The sequence below is a fragment of the Podarcis pityusensis genome, assembly GCF_964106645.2.
Source record: "Podarcis pityusensis genome assembly, chromosome: 5".
NCBI classification, from domain to species: Eukaryota; Metazoa; Chordata; class Lepidosauria; order Squamata; family Lacertidae; genus Podarcis; species Podarcis pityusensis.
Window position 1 is genome coordinate 62,130,878 of NC_138032.1, and position 13,495 is coordinate 62,144,372.

The following is a 13,495-nucleotide window of genomic DNA, read 5'->3' on the forward strand; positions in this document are numbered from 1 at the left end:
AAGGTAACTCTTCCAGGTTAGCGGAGTTTGTAACCTGAAGCGTTTGTAACTTGAGGTACCACTGCAGAACTTCCCTTGCAGGATGCAGCCAGATCTTTTACAGAAAGCAGGCCACACTACAATGTTGCAACTTGCCTATTTACACCTTATACCTTAGGGTACATATTTGCATCAGACTTCATACTGAAACAAAACAGGCCTGCAAGAAGCCCAGAACTTTATTTTAATGCCCTGAAGGATGACTGGGAAAATATTAACTAGAGTCTGACATTCATTCATTTATTGAGTTAAGGATGGGGGATCTCCCCCACAAAAAAAACTTAAGACAAATACCCCCCCCCATAGATATATTGAAACCAAGAGGAAAGCTAAATTTAATAACAATTACCCTTTCCTGACACCGGAATTGGCTCCCTGCAGCTCCAGCCTCCCTCTGCCTAAGGGCAAGACCAGACTTGTATGGACATAATTCAGTCCTTATCAGTGCAACTGTAGGCACTTTTATCCAGAAGCTAAACCCCCTTGAGTTCAGCGGAGCGCAGTTCCATGCATGCCTACTTAAGCACGCGCTTCCGTGTTTCTAGGGGCTTAATAGCCAGGTATAGGATTGCAGCTTCACTTCCTAGTACGTATATTTAGGATTGGAGCCCAAACTGCCTCAGATAACAGGGTGATCGTATAGGACCTTAATCCCTAGTATGGTACAGATTTTGGACTCCAACCTAGGTTGCCTCAAATAGCAGGATTGCAGCCTTCGTCTCTAGCGCATGTATCTAGGATTGTAGCGCCCTCTGAGCTTTAGAAAGTGGGCTGCCTTCCACGTGGCGTTCCCTCTCCTTTAAAAACAAAACACTCCCTTCCCCGTCCAGTTCTTCGTTTCCTCCTTTCGTTCCAAATCGATCCCAAGGGAGGGCGGGCGGGTTTGTGTTTCTCTCGGGCCGGAGAGAGGCGGGGCGTCGCCTGGTGGGCGAAGGCGAGGCGCGAAGCAGCGTCTGTTGCCCTGGGCGCTCGTCTCCTCCGCCGGCTCTCTCGTCGGACAGGGCGGGGAGGCGGCGGTGGTTCCGAGCTGCAAACTCGGCGTGGCTGAGAAGGTGGCGACACAGACGCGCACAGAAAGACCAGAAGAAAGTTCTAGCAGAGCCACAGGGCAGCCCTTCTCCATGGAAGCCTCGCGGCCCGGACTTGACTTCTGGGCGCGCTGCGCCAGGAGCGACGAAGCTCTGGTGCTTTAGACTGGCCTCTCGCCGGGCGGAGAGGCGTCTGCGCGCAAGCAGCCATGGGCGACTTTGCAGAGGAGCAGCAGCAGGCGGAGGACGAGGCGTGCTGCGACTTCGAGCCTTTGCCTGCGCTCTGGGAGGACGAGGTGAGCGTGGCCCCAGGCGAGGACAGAGCAGCCCGGGCGCCGCGCGCAAACTTGCCCTGGACGGTCGCCTCCATCCACCCGGCGCACCTTCCAGCTCCAGCTTCCCTCCCCGCTCGGCTGCTTTCTGTGTGTGGCGCTTGTCTCGGGGCGGAGGGTGGAATCGCCCCTGCTAGGCCACTCCGGGGATAATGGGCTCTGGTTGACCTGCGGTTGTTGCCCTCCCGTGTTGTGGGAATGTAACCTAGGAACCGCATTTCCATGGCCTGACAACCGTTGGCCGCTATTAACCTTTCGGGGAATAGGCAGCAGCAGCAGCAGCAACTGGTCAAAATTGCTCCATAAAGGCGACTGGCTGAGCCCAGTCCACTTTTCAGTGAAAACTACCCCACATGCCTTTTAGAAAACAAAAGCACAAAAAAGTGAACCTTTGGTACAGTCAGTTGCAAAGGAGACCTATTAAGCAAGTTTTTAAAAGTAGGTAAAGAGAGGCTGAAGTCCTAACATGCTTGGTTTTTTTTAAAGCCTCATTGAAGTCAATGGTTGCTAAGTAAACACAGAGATTGAAGCAAGCGGGTTTAATCCCTTAAGGTAGGTAGAGAGGCTGCAGTCCTAGCAGATCTTGTTCTGAAAAAGCCTCCTTGAAATCCCTGGCTGCTACATAAAGGTAGAGGATGACTTGTGACCTCTAAGCAAAGGGGGCCGAATCCCATAAAGTCAGCTGCCCCTTTGATCCCATTGATTTTAGAGGGAGAAATAAGCAGAAACTTAACTCTCACAGAAGTCAGCGGGTCTTACACTGCTGGAGTGTGTCCATGTTTAGGGTCAGTTTGAAACACTGGTATCTTTCTAAAGTCGTGGACGATAGCTCAGCTGGTTAGAGCATGGTGCTGATAATGCCAAGGTTGCAGGCTTGATTCCTGTATGGGACAGCTCTATTTTCCTCCATTGCAGGGGGTTGGAATAGCTGATACTCAGGGTCCCTTCCAACTCTCTGATTCTAAGCATAATTTCACTTTTTGAAGTGTGCTGAATTACCTTCTGTGTATGTTACCAGTCTATATTAATACAATGGCGTGTGCTTTGAGAAACTGAATTTTAGATACTTCAATAAAGTGCCAATATTATGACTTTCCATGAAAGGCCTTTAGTGCAACAAGATGTGTTCATCAAACTCTATACATGTGCCAATAAAAGCACATAGGAATGTAAATGTGGTCTTCCACTTGTACTGGAAGTAGGTGGGTTTTCATTCAGATCAAGGCGTTCTTTGGTTTGTAGTTTGCTCATTAGTTAAAGATTTTGCTTTAATGGAGCTAAATCATTTTGGGGAGCAGAGAAGAGTAAGCTTAATATATTGGCCTTGGATACTGCCCTAAGTATTTACCCAGAAATGTCAAAAAGCAACTTTAAAAAATGAATGTCAGTGTGAGAATTATTTAAATTTTCAACTTCCTAGAAAAAACATGCATTCATTTTTTTTGGGGGGGGGGGAATCAAGTGATAAACCTGTTTGTTAGCTTGCTCATAAGGAAGTATTTTGTTTTGACAAAGTACATGCAATGTCACAAACAGCTACTTTGGAACTGCTTACATTGAGAAGTAAAATACTGTAACAGTTGTGAGCACCAATCAAGTTAATAGTGGATATTAACATAAAGTAGGTGTTGTTATTTAGTCGTGTCTGACTCTTCATGACCCCATGGACCTCAACCCAGGTGAGGTGATAGTAGCAATATTTACATCCCCCCCCCCCCATGAACCTTTGGACATATAGGAAAGGTTTAATATTTTTTATAAATGTGTCTCATTTTCTTTTAGCATCATAGATGAGTAAATAAATACATACCTCTCTCATCTTGGATTTATGTTAATTCCGTGCATTTTTCATTAGTAACAAGCTATTTGGAGGAAGGGAAGGAGATGGAATTATTTCATTTTTCCTGTGCTGCTCATTCATAGCTGTGCCCCACAAGCCCTGTGCTATGTCATTGACAATCACCTTAGCAACTGTTCCAGATGAAATACAATTTGGAATCTGTAGACAGCTTCAACTAGAGAAAAAGAGCACCACAGACAGTAGGGGGGAGAATTAAGAAGAACAGGAGAGGAATGGAACAACTGGAAGTCACCATAAAAGTGCACTGTGTGAAAGAGACATGTGTCTTCTAGATCTTTTGTCCTAGAAAGCCTTAAACTTGCTGGAAACATGTTGGGTTTGTGTATTATAGATTATATTTGACACAATTGGCTGCAAGTAATGTCAAAAAATGTGGAGTAATTTATGAATTCATGTCTTGGCAGGAGAACGTGTCTCTTGCTGATGTATTGTCACTGCGGGATAGCTGTCTCACTGAGGAAGATATCTGGGCTGTTTGCTTGGAGTGTAGCCAGTCTCTGAAGAGCATTGCCCATTCTGCAATCTTTCAGACACTTTGCATTACTCCTGACACTTTGGCTTTTAACACCAATGGCAATGTATGCTTCATGGAGCAGATCAGTGGTAAGTATTTATGCTCCTAGGCAATTCGTTGCAAAGTGCAAAAATTCACGCTGAGAGGATGTAGTGAAACATTATATTCTCTCCATCAGATTTGTACATGGATTTTAATTAGATTGGAAACTGTAATTTCTTAATGCAAGGATGAGTGTCAGCCCACGTAAGGCTAAATTAGGATATATCAACTAATACTGTATGTTCATTTAGTTGTTACAGTGTTGAACAAAGGTTTCCAATTCAAATTTTAATAAGCTTTTAGATTCGATTCATTGGGCTAATCAATATCTTCCAAAGGATCTACATGATGATTGCTGCCATACACTTGTCTGAATGTGCTTTAAATCTAAAGAGAGTCTTACAACTAGGAGAGGATGTGAGGAACTGAGGAGGAGATGCCCTAGTAAAAACTGATGTAGCTGGCTTTGGAAAAAAATTTTTTAACAAACAATAGGTTAAAGCCTTACGCAACTTACTGTCCCTCCAGTGAATTGGACTCATACTTGTTGGAAATAATGATGGCTAAGAATTAAATTCCAAACTATCCTCATATTCCATTAATCTTTATGCTGAAATACTATTGGCTAAGATGATCAGAGCAATGTTGCCTTGCCTCAGTATTTCTAAACATTGTGAAGAAGAAGCCTGGGGGGAAACAAGAAGGCTGGATGGAAAGCTGGGTAATATTTAATCCTTCCGATGTGGCAAGAGGAAACCTATGAGGAAGTGGAAGTGATGGGCAGACATGGTTCTCCCATATGTGAGAGGAATTGGGAATGTTCTGTTAATATAATTGTGTCCTGAAATGCTCATCCAGCTAGCAACAGAGAGTATACTCTGTTTTGGAGGTGGGGACTCTTTGCAAATATGGAGAGATGGGGTTTAAAAATGAATGTGATGTGGGGAGCTGCCTGTAAGCAACTGGAGGAAGGATGGCTCTCTGGACCTGTCTGCTTGGAACTGAGGAAGAGAAGGCACATCAGAGCCAACTTCTACTCTTCTGAGGCCTTGTGCAGATGGGCAAGTCAGAAGTAGAGTTGAGGGCTCCACCACAGATGCAAGATGTATTCCCTTTTATTCTGGGTAACTATGCCGGCCTTGAAATTAACTACCTGCCTTGGGCAAGTAACAGTAATTTCTAAGAAAGTAGCTTTCTCAGGTTATGTGACACAAGATAAATGGGGCATATAACTTTGCTTATGTACTGGTAAATTTTTCATACTGTCCGTCAAGCTGTACTATATTAGCTCATTGGTTTTATTTTCATGTCTTGTATTTTTTCAAGCACCTTTAAATTGGGTCTAGCAGCTTGCAATACAAGATTTAATGGCTTCAGCATGGATTTATTATCTGTCTAGCAGCATCTCAAAACTCATTGTAGTAAATATGTAGTGGGGCAACTATGTCATCAGAGGTGTTCTCTAAATGTTTTGGGACTCCTGACAACCAAGGCTGCAATCCTGGCACTGGTTACTTGGGAGTAAGCCCTAATGAATTCAGTGGGACTTACTTCTGAGTAGGCATGGTTAGGATTGCAGGTGAGGAACCTGTGCTGTCTTGATATTGTTGGCAACCAACTTCCATTGACTGAGGCTGATAGGAGTTGGAATCCCAACAATGTTGGAAGGACCACAGATCCCCAACTCCTATAGGACAGAGATATAACCTCTCTCACTGATGTGCCATTTTATATATGAGGATCTCTGAGATGGGTGCGTAGGAGGAAGAGGTAGCATCCTTACTCAGCATAAAATAGCATAGAATAGTGCAGGGAGATGGTGTTGGTTGTTGGTTTAGTCTTATCTGGAGTTTCCACATCTGGGACAAGTGTGGATGGTCTTGTCCCTTTTTTGCTTTTCCCCACAAAGTCAAGACCTCCTCCTATCACATTTGTTTTTCTTATTTGTCTAGGTACAACTTCCTCACTAATTCTAAGACTGCTGTATAAATATCCTGGAGACCCTGAACTAAGACATCAGTCTTATTTTTCCTCTTTGCCCTTTCTTGGACCTTGCATTTGATGAAAAGCTTAGTATGGAGAGGATTTCAGATTGCCATTTCTGATTTGTCAGAACTTAGACATGCTTAAATAGCTTCATGGAGCTATATGGTCATTGAAACAGATGTCCAGCACCTTTACATTCTAAGGGGCCTTGCTTGCATACAACCAGAATTCTGTTTTGAAATTTCTTGTAATGTGAAAGGTCGACTGTCTTAGACTTTTTGATAGTAGTTGGTAGGAACTGAAGCTAAACAAATTGAACTGATTTACTCAGTGCTGAAGCCTTTGAGATCTTCAGCAAGCTTGTTACTACCTATTTGTTCTCTGCTTTCTCTCTTTCATAAAAAAGATTAATTTATTTAACAACCATGTCAGAATTTCTAAATCTCCAGTTCTTCTCTCAAGTTCATTGATGAAGTCTTTCTAGATTGCATTTAACTGTGATGTAATTGTTGAAATGACAAGAGAACAGAATTTGTGGATAGCATTGCACTGATGGTGTCCTCTCTCCAATGATTCAGTAGCCTCAATTGAGTGATGCGTTAAATAATAATAAAATAATAATAATAATAATAATAATAATAATAATAATTTATTATTCATACCCCGCCCATCTGGCTGGGCTTCCCCAGCCACTCTGGGCGGCTTCCAAAAGAATATTAAAATACTGTGATACATCAAGCTGAACTCCTCAAGCTGAAATCCTAAAGCACTGCTCCTTGGATGTTTTTGTTTAAAAGGAGATGTCTCTGGCTTGATTTGTCCATTTCACCCTAAATTTAACCTGCTGATAACAAAGTGCTCTAGTGTTGCACTTGCTACTGTTCCTAGGTGCAATATTCACCCATTTCAGTTTTGCACCTAGAAATATTTCATTCATTTTGTTTGTATGATGCTTTTCCATACACAAAAATCGTGCTCAAAGCAGCTTGCAACAAAGAAACACATGCATTTCAAACAAACATTACAAAAACAATTTCATGATAATGTAGAAAAGCAGTATCAGTAACAATTTCGGAACATAGCAAAACAAAAATAATAGCGTATTAACATAGCAGAACAACAGCAAAAGTAGTAATTTACCAAACAGCCACATTCTAGTACTATAAATATGGAAAGATTACTTAAGCAACATGTAACATCCAATAGTAAAAATAACAAGGGAGTTTCACAGATTCACCACACTCCTAAAAACACCCCTCCCATGATGTTGCTCTCAGGCCCTCTCCTGCAGCAGCAGCTTCCAAGGGCAAAGGGGGGGGGGGTAAGCTGGAAACACCCCTCCATGATATTGCCACCTACCCACCTGCTGTGTATTTACCCTTAGCAACTGAGACTTTTTCAAACCTGCTTGCAGCCTTAGTTCCTTCTGTCCACTGTTGTCATTATCATCATCATTATCACTGGAAATTGAAGATTTATGTGGCATAAGTGGAGACTAAGGCTATGTCACTAGGTGAACACTTGAATCCTTTTTCACTATAATTCCCCCCAAATTATGAATGGGTGAGGGACAATATCTTCCTATGCAGTTAAGAGTATTCATGAAAATTGCCTCCATACTTTTGTTCAGATGCTTTTTCCTAAATGTGTCCCTCTCTGGTTTATAGAGCTCCAGTTTTAAGCGTTGATACTGCTTTGCTCGTATTGTGTTATCAAACAAACCCAACAGAGTAATTGTATACTTTGTTTCTGAGGTTGTGCTGGTGGGAGACTAGGATCAGACCATGAACTAGTGTGGTACCTCAGGTGTGCCACTTCCCTGCTGGGGAGATAATTCACTATGGAGATACTAATAAATTAACTGGAAGATCCTGTGTCTGTCTTTATGCAAGGTCTCTCTGACCCTGTAAGACAGAATGTGCTAGAAATATCTTCCAGAAGAGCCCAGAGTCAGCATCTTAAGATCTGGAGTCTGTAAGAATCTATCAGTCTGTCAGCCTTCTTCTTCATCCTTGAAATGGATTGATGGCATTTAACCTTCAAGATAGCTACACATGACAAGGATTAAATAGTTTGCAGTTTGTTTTTTCCCATTAGGCACATGCGATGATAAGGTATGTCTTTATCACTCTTATTTGGGATATTAGTAATTCCTTAAATAGAATTACTTGTGAGTTATACAGAACACCTTTACGATGCCATTTTTAAAGAGGAAATATTAGAAAATAATTGTATCGGTTTTGTGTGATTTTTTTTGGCAATGCATATTGCTGCATTTATATAATTCAGTAGTCAAAAGCTGTTGAATCTACTTTATAGATACTGGAAGGATTTTTAAAATTTTGTTCTTGAAACATTCTGCTTGAATGTATTCTATTTTAACTTCTTAATCCCTGCTTCTTTTTAAAGATGACCCAGAAGGTACCTTTGTGCCACCAGAGATTGATGAAACTGGTAACACATTTGAGGTAAGTAATGAAGTTTCCATGTAACAACCTTGTCCTTCTATAACCACAAATAGTTTCATAAAATTTTGAATTTTTGAATATGAGCTGTTTATTCCCCAAAGTGAATGTCTATATGTTCCCCCCTCCCTTGATTTTGGCCCTCACATATTTTAATATGGATCACGGACAGATTTTTGTTGTTGTACTAACAATGACTTCCAAGAATTCAGTCCTTCATTATGTACTGAAATGAAACAAAACAAAACACTGTTTGGCAGATAAAAGTAGTGGTTTGCACTAAGCACCAGCTCTTTTAAACTCTGATTTTTCTTAATTTGTTCAAGGACTAATTCTGAATTTTATTTTGTTGTTGTTGTTGTTGGAACAGAGCATACCAGGCACTCCTGTCTTCCACTGCCTCCTGCAGTTTGGTCAAACTCATGTTAGTAGCTTCGAGAACACTGTCCAACCATCTCATCCTCTGTCGTCCCCTTCTCCTTGTGCCCTCCATCTTTCCCAACATCAGGATCTTTTCCAGGGAGTCTTCTCTTCTCATGAGGTGGCCAAAGTATTGGAGCCTCAGCTTCAGGATCTGTCCTTCCAGTGAGCACTCAGGGCTGATTTCCTTAAGAATGGATAGGTTTGATCTTCTTGCAGTCCATGGGACTCTCAAGAGTCTCCTCTAGCACCATAATTCAAAAGCATCAATTCTTCGGCGATCAGCCTTCTTTATGGTCCAGCTCTCACTTCCATACATCACTACTGGGAAAACCATGGCTTTTACTATACGGACCTTTGTCGGCAAGGTGTTGTCTCTGCTTTTTAAGATGCTGTCTAATGCTTGTCATTGCTTTTCTCCCAAGAAGCAGGCATCTTTTAATTTTGTGTCTGAATTTTATAGCAAACTATAAAATGTACTTGGTATTTTCTATAAAAATAACTCATGATGGAATAGTTAATTTGGTCTTCTGGTATAATGAACTTACCAACTGATGTCTATAGCCTAGTAGTTCATAAATGTTCTTTATTCTTGAACTGAATTAGTGGCATAATTGTTTCCATTGATTCATTAGCCTCCCTGATCAGACACCCTTTAGACCAACTGCAATGTGTGAATTTTTGTTGAACATCCTGTTCAGAATATTCAATGTTTTGTTGTTTCTATTATGAATTATATTCAAATAGTCTAATTAGCAGTGTGTGAATGTGAGCATCTATTTTTTATAGAGCCATTGTATAGAGCTACTCAATTAAAATCCTCATAATTTTTCTCCATTTTAAAAATAATGTGTAAATGAGTCCTGGCAATTGGAATATTATATATCAGCAGGATGCAAAACAGTATTTCACATTATTAAGTTTCTTTTAAACTATGCTTTTAGATCTTTCAATCTATAGGGCAGTTACCTGAACCTACATCAAATGTATCACTACACTTTTATTGGTAATAAAAGTGAACTTATTGGATATGTTTCAGCATTAGGTACCTGGCCAGTTGTGGCTGATAGTGCTGCTGTTTTATATCCGCCTTATTTTAGGTACAATTATTCTATTCATTTGAAAGACATACCATACTTTTCTGTGTATAAGACACCCCCTATTTTGGGGGGCTCTAATTTAAGAAAATGGGGGGAGATGGCTCAGAGTTGTGGAGCTTTTTTAAGGGGGAAAATGTCAAAAATCGCTCATCCACACGTGCCGCTCAATCCGCCTCTCATCTGTCCCCTCACCAGCAGAAGCTACCAATTGCCGCAGCATTAGCCAGTCAACACCAGCCCTTGATGCAGCAACCAATGACACACCTAATAGTTGCTGACAGCTGCGGCAGCAACCAATCAAACATCCAACATATGCACTATCTGTTGATAAGATGACCCCCACTTTTTCGCATAATTTTTAAAGAAAGAAACCTAGTCTTATACACGGAAAAGTATGGTATTCTTTCAATCAGTAGACCACCTAAGAGTGATGGTCTCACTTTTTAATAGGAGTGGGGAAGAGCTGCATTAACTTGTGTCTAGCCTTCTGGGTGTCCCATGTTGCTAGTATGTCAAGCCAATGCAAAAAAAATGGGTGGGATTCTTCTCCCTCTCATATATAGTACCCATTCATAGGTATTTTTTCAGCCAGAATTCAGTTCTGGAACATGGGCGCCATTGTCATTCAAAGAGAATAAGGCGAGTTCATGGCAAGTTCTGGCACCTCTTTTTCTAGAAAAATAGCAGTGCTATGGGTGTAGCCAAAGGGGAAGGGGGGCAGCTGCCCCCCAGTCAGTACAAATCTGAGGTTCTGACCCCCTTAACAAAAGTCTATCCCTTCCAACAAAAGCCTGCCCCTCCTAACAAAAACTCTAGTTATGCCCATGAGCAGTGCCCATACACACTCATTCCTACACATGCACCCACAATACAAACCCATATATCCCCCTCTCTCACACAGTAATATTTGAAGAGCCTCCCATCAAAAGGCAATTGGGCTTTTAGAGCGTAGGAGGCTGTTTTAAGCTTCATTTTCATGTGAGGGAAGACTTCACCAAAGACGAGTGGTCCCCACTCCTGCCTTATAGGGTTGCTGAATCAAAGGTTCCAAAATTCAAGAAGTTTAAGTTGCACATTGTGCAATATGTTGCTTCATCTGCAAAAATGAAATGCCACGAAACAAAAGGGAAGGAAACACATTACTAGTGGTTTTCCCAATATTGGAAAGTACCAGGAAAGTTCTTTTTAATATTCTCTTGATAAACTTGATACAAAGTTAAGTTCATATGTTATGCTCTCCCTTTTCAAGTAGTCTTGGGCAAGTTAGTATCATTCCAAATCTGTAAAGTGGTATCATTGTGATTACTTCATAGTGTTATTATGGTGATACAATTAAGGGTGGTTACACTAGGAAAAACACTTGCTACATAATACAGTAAGTCATAACTCAAGTCAGAATTTTGGGTCATACACTAGGGATGGTTGCAGCACGGACATCAAACAAAACCAACATGCTAGTTATATGAATTCTGAGGTTTGGGGGGTTTTTTTAGTTTACAGCAACAAAATACATAGTTAAAATAGAAATGATGCATTTATTGAGGTTTAAGGAAGGTAAATGAACCCAGTTTTCTGCACTGAGTAGCTCTTTTTCAGCTGTAACTGTGTCCATGCCCTGAAACCAATCCTTGTTCACAACAATATGCCATGGAGAACTCTGTTTGAACAGCGATTCTGGATCACAGCCGTGACTGTCCTCAGTATCACTTGAAGCTCTTGCTCTCATTTTGAAGATATCTATCCATATTCCGCAAATGAAAAACAATATTTTGATACTATACTGTACTGCACTGAAATATTTTAAGTGTTTATTTGTCCTTGAATCTTCCCACCACACTTGCCATCCTCTCCTGTCACGTCAGTGTGGTGTAGCACAGCCTTTGAGAACCATGGCCTTAGACTAGGTCAGGGATATCCAACACGTTGATTGCGATCCACTGGTAGATTAGATTGCGGTCAATCGCTGGCTGCCTTTCCTTAGCATAGGTAAAATATAATCTGGCCCCTCCCCATCACTCTGCTCTCCATTGTTGCACCATCTGCAGATTGGAAGACGGAGTTTACTCAGCAAGGGTGTTTGTTTTCTCAGCGATGTGCTGGTGAGTGGCTATTCCCCTATCTCCCTTGACGTTAGGCATGAACTCTCCAAAACTGGGGCTTTCTCCCTCCGTAAAAAAGTTCAGCAACTTTGCCCCAAACCCCCAAAACCCAGGGCTGTCTAAAAAAGCTCAACAACTTTGACCTGGATGCCAAAAAAAAAGGGGGTAGATCACCACCAGTTTTTAATTCTTTTTTTTTATAAGATATTTATTAAGATTTTTTAAAATATTACAATAAAAATGAGGAAAAAAATGACAAAAATACAAAATAAAAATAGTTAAAAACACACAGATTTTCCATTACTTATTTTCCTTTGACTTATTTCCCGGACCTCCTCATACCTCCCTTTTTTGTATTCCACTTCAATCTGTTGGTTCAGCAAATCCTTTAAAAGTAATAATATTAAATTTTTACCTATTTATAACCCTTTTTTCATATTCCCTTAAAGCATTACAGCTGGAAACCACTTAATTACTATCCAATATCATTCTAGCATTCATTAATTTTACAATATTTCTGTAGATAATCTTTGAATTTCTTCCAATCTTCTTCCACCGACTCTTCTCCCTGGTCTCTGATTCTGCCAGTCATTTCTGCCAGTTCCATATAGTCCATCACCTTCATCTGCCATTCTTCCAGAGTGGGTAGATCTTGTGTCTTCCAATACTTTGCAATGAGTATTCTTGCTGCTGTTGTGGCATACATAAAAAAAGTTCTGTCCTTCTTTGGCACCAATTGGCCGACTATGCCTAGGAGAAAGGCCTCTGGTTTCTTCAAGAAGGTATGTTTAAATACCTTTTTCAGTTCATTATATATCATTTCCCAGAAGGCCTTAATCCTTGGGCACGTCCACCAAAGGTGAAAGAATGTACCTTCAGTTTCTTTACATTCCCAGCATTTATTGTCGGGCAAATGATAGATTTTTGCAAGCTTGACTGGGGTCATGTACCACCTGTATATTATTTTCATAATATTCTCTCTTAGGACATTACATGCCGTAAACTTCATACCTGTGGTCCATAACTGTTCCCAGTCAGCAAACATAATATTATGTCCAACATCTTGATCACCGCCAGTTTTTAATTCAGTGAGTAGATCACAGTCTCTTGGGTGTTGGCCACCCCTGGACTAGGTTACCGGCTTTATTCTGAGCAAGGATCATTTGCTAAACAGAGAGTGAGCCATTATGGTGTAAGCCACCACACTGTCACAGACAGGAGATTGCACACACCCAACTGATCCCCAGAACTCCTTGCCAATTCCAACATAAACAATGCCTATAGCTTGGCCATGAATCCTACTCTTGAGAGTGAATAAATCCCAGCCAGGCAAGCATATCCTGTCTTGATTAAATCAAGTGCCCTTTGTGCATTTACTGAGGAGACTCAAGCTTGTCCCTTTCAGTCAAGACAAGATCACTATATTCAAAATAAGATCTGTCAGGTAGAGACACCCTTGTAACTTTGCTGTAGCCCTTAAGCGGGATGCCTAGCCGATATGACTCAGGGTGACATGTGAGAACTCATCACCTGTGTCCTTTGTTATGTAATGATTCTCAGATTAAGCTCAAGTCTTTGTGAAAAGCCCCTTTGAAATCCCTGCTGAGAT

General features: G+C 41.2%; 1 protein-coding gene across 11 annotated transcripts in view; it reads left to right on the plus strand.

Annotated features, from left to right (window-relative positions):
* KNDC1 (kinase non-catalytic C-lobe domain containing 1) overlaps positions 1–13,495 on the plus strand; it is a 70,768-nt gene that overhangs the window by 1,159 nt on the left and 56,114 nt on the right. For 7 of the 11 annotated variants that reach the window (XR_013986774.1, XM_081007112.1, XM_081007117.1 and 4 more), the window contains exons 1-3: positions 216–1,363; positions 3,665–3,863; positions 8,212–8,270. Coding sequence is in view for 9 of the 11 variants with exons in the window: in XM_081007112.1 (XP_080863238.1) it covers positions 1,277–1,363; positions 3,665–3,863; positions 8,212–8,270 (345 nt within the window). In the remaining 2 variants the exon portion in view is untranslated. Of the gene's footprint in view, positions 1–215; positions 1,364–3,664; positions 3,864–8,211; positions 8,271–13,495 lie in introns of those variants that run through there. The other 4 variants (XM_081007115.1, XM_081007116.1, XM_081007121.1 and 1 more) reach the window with 3 other exon arrangements.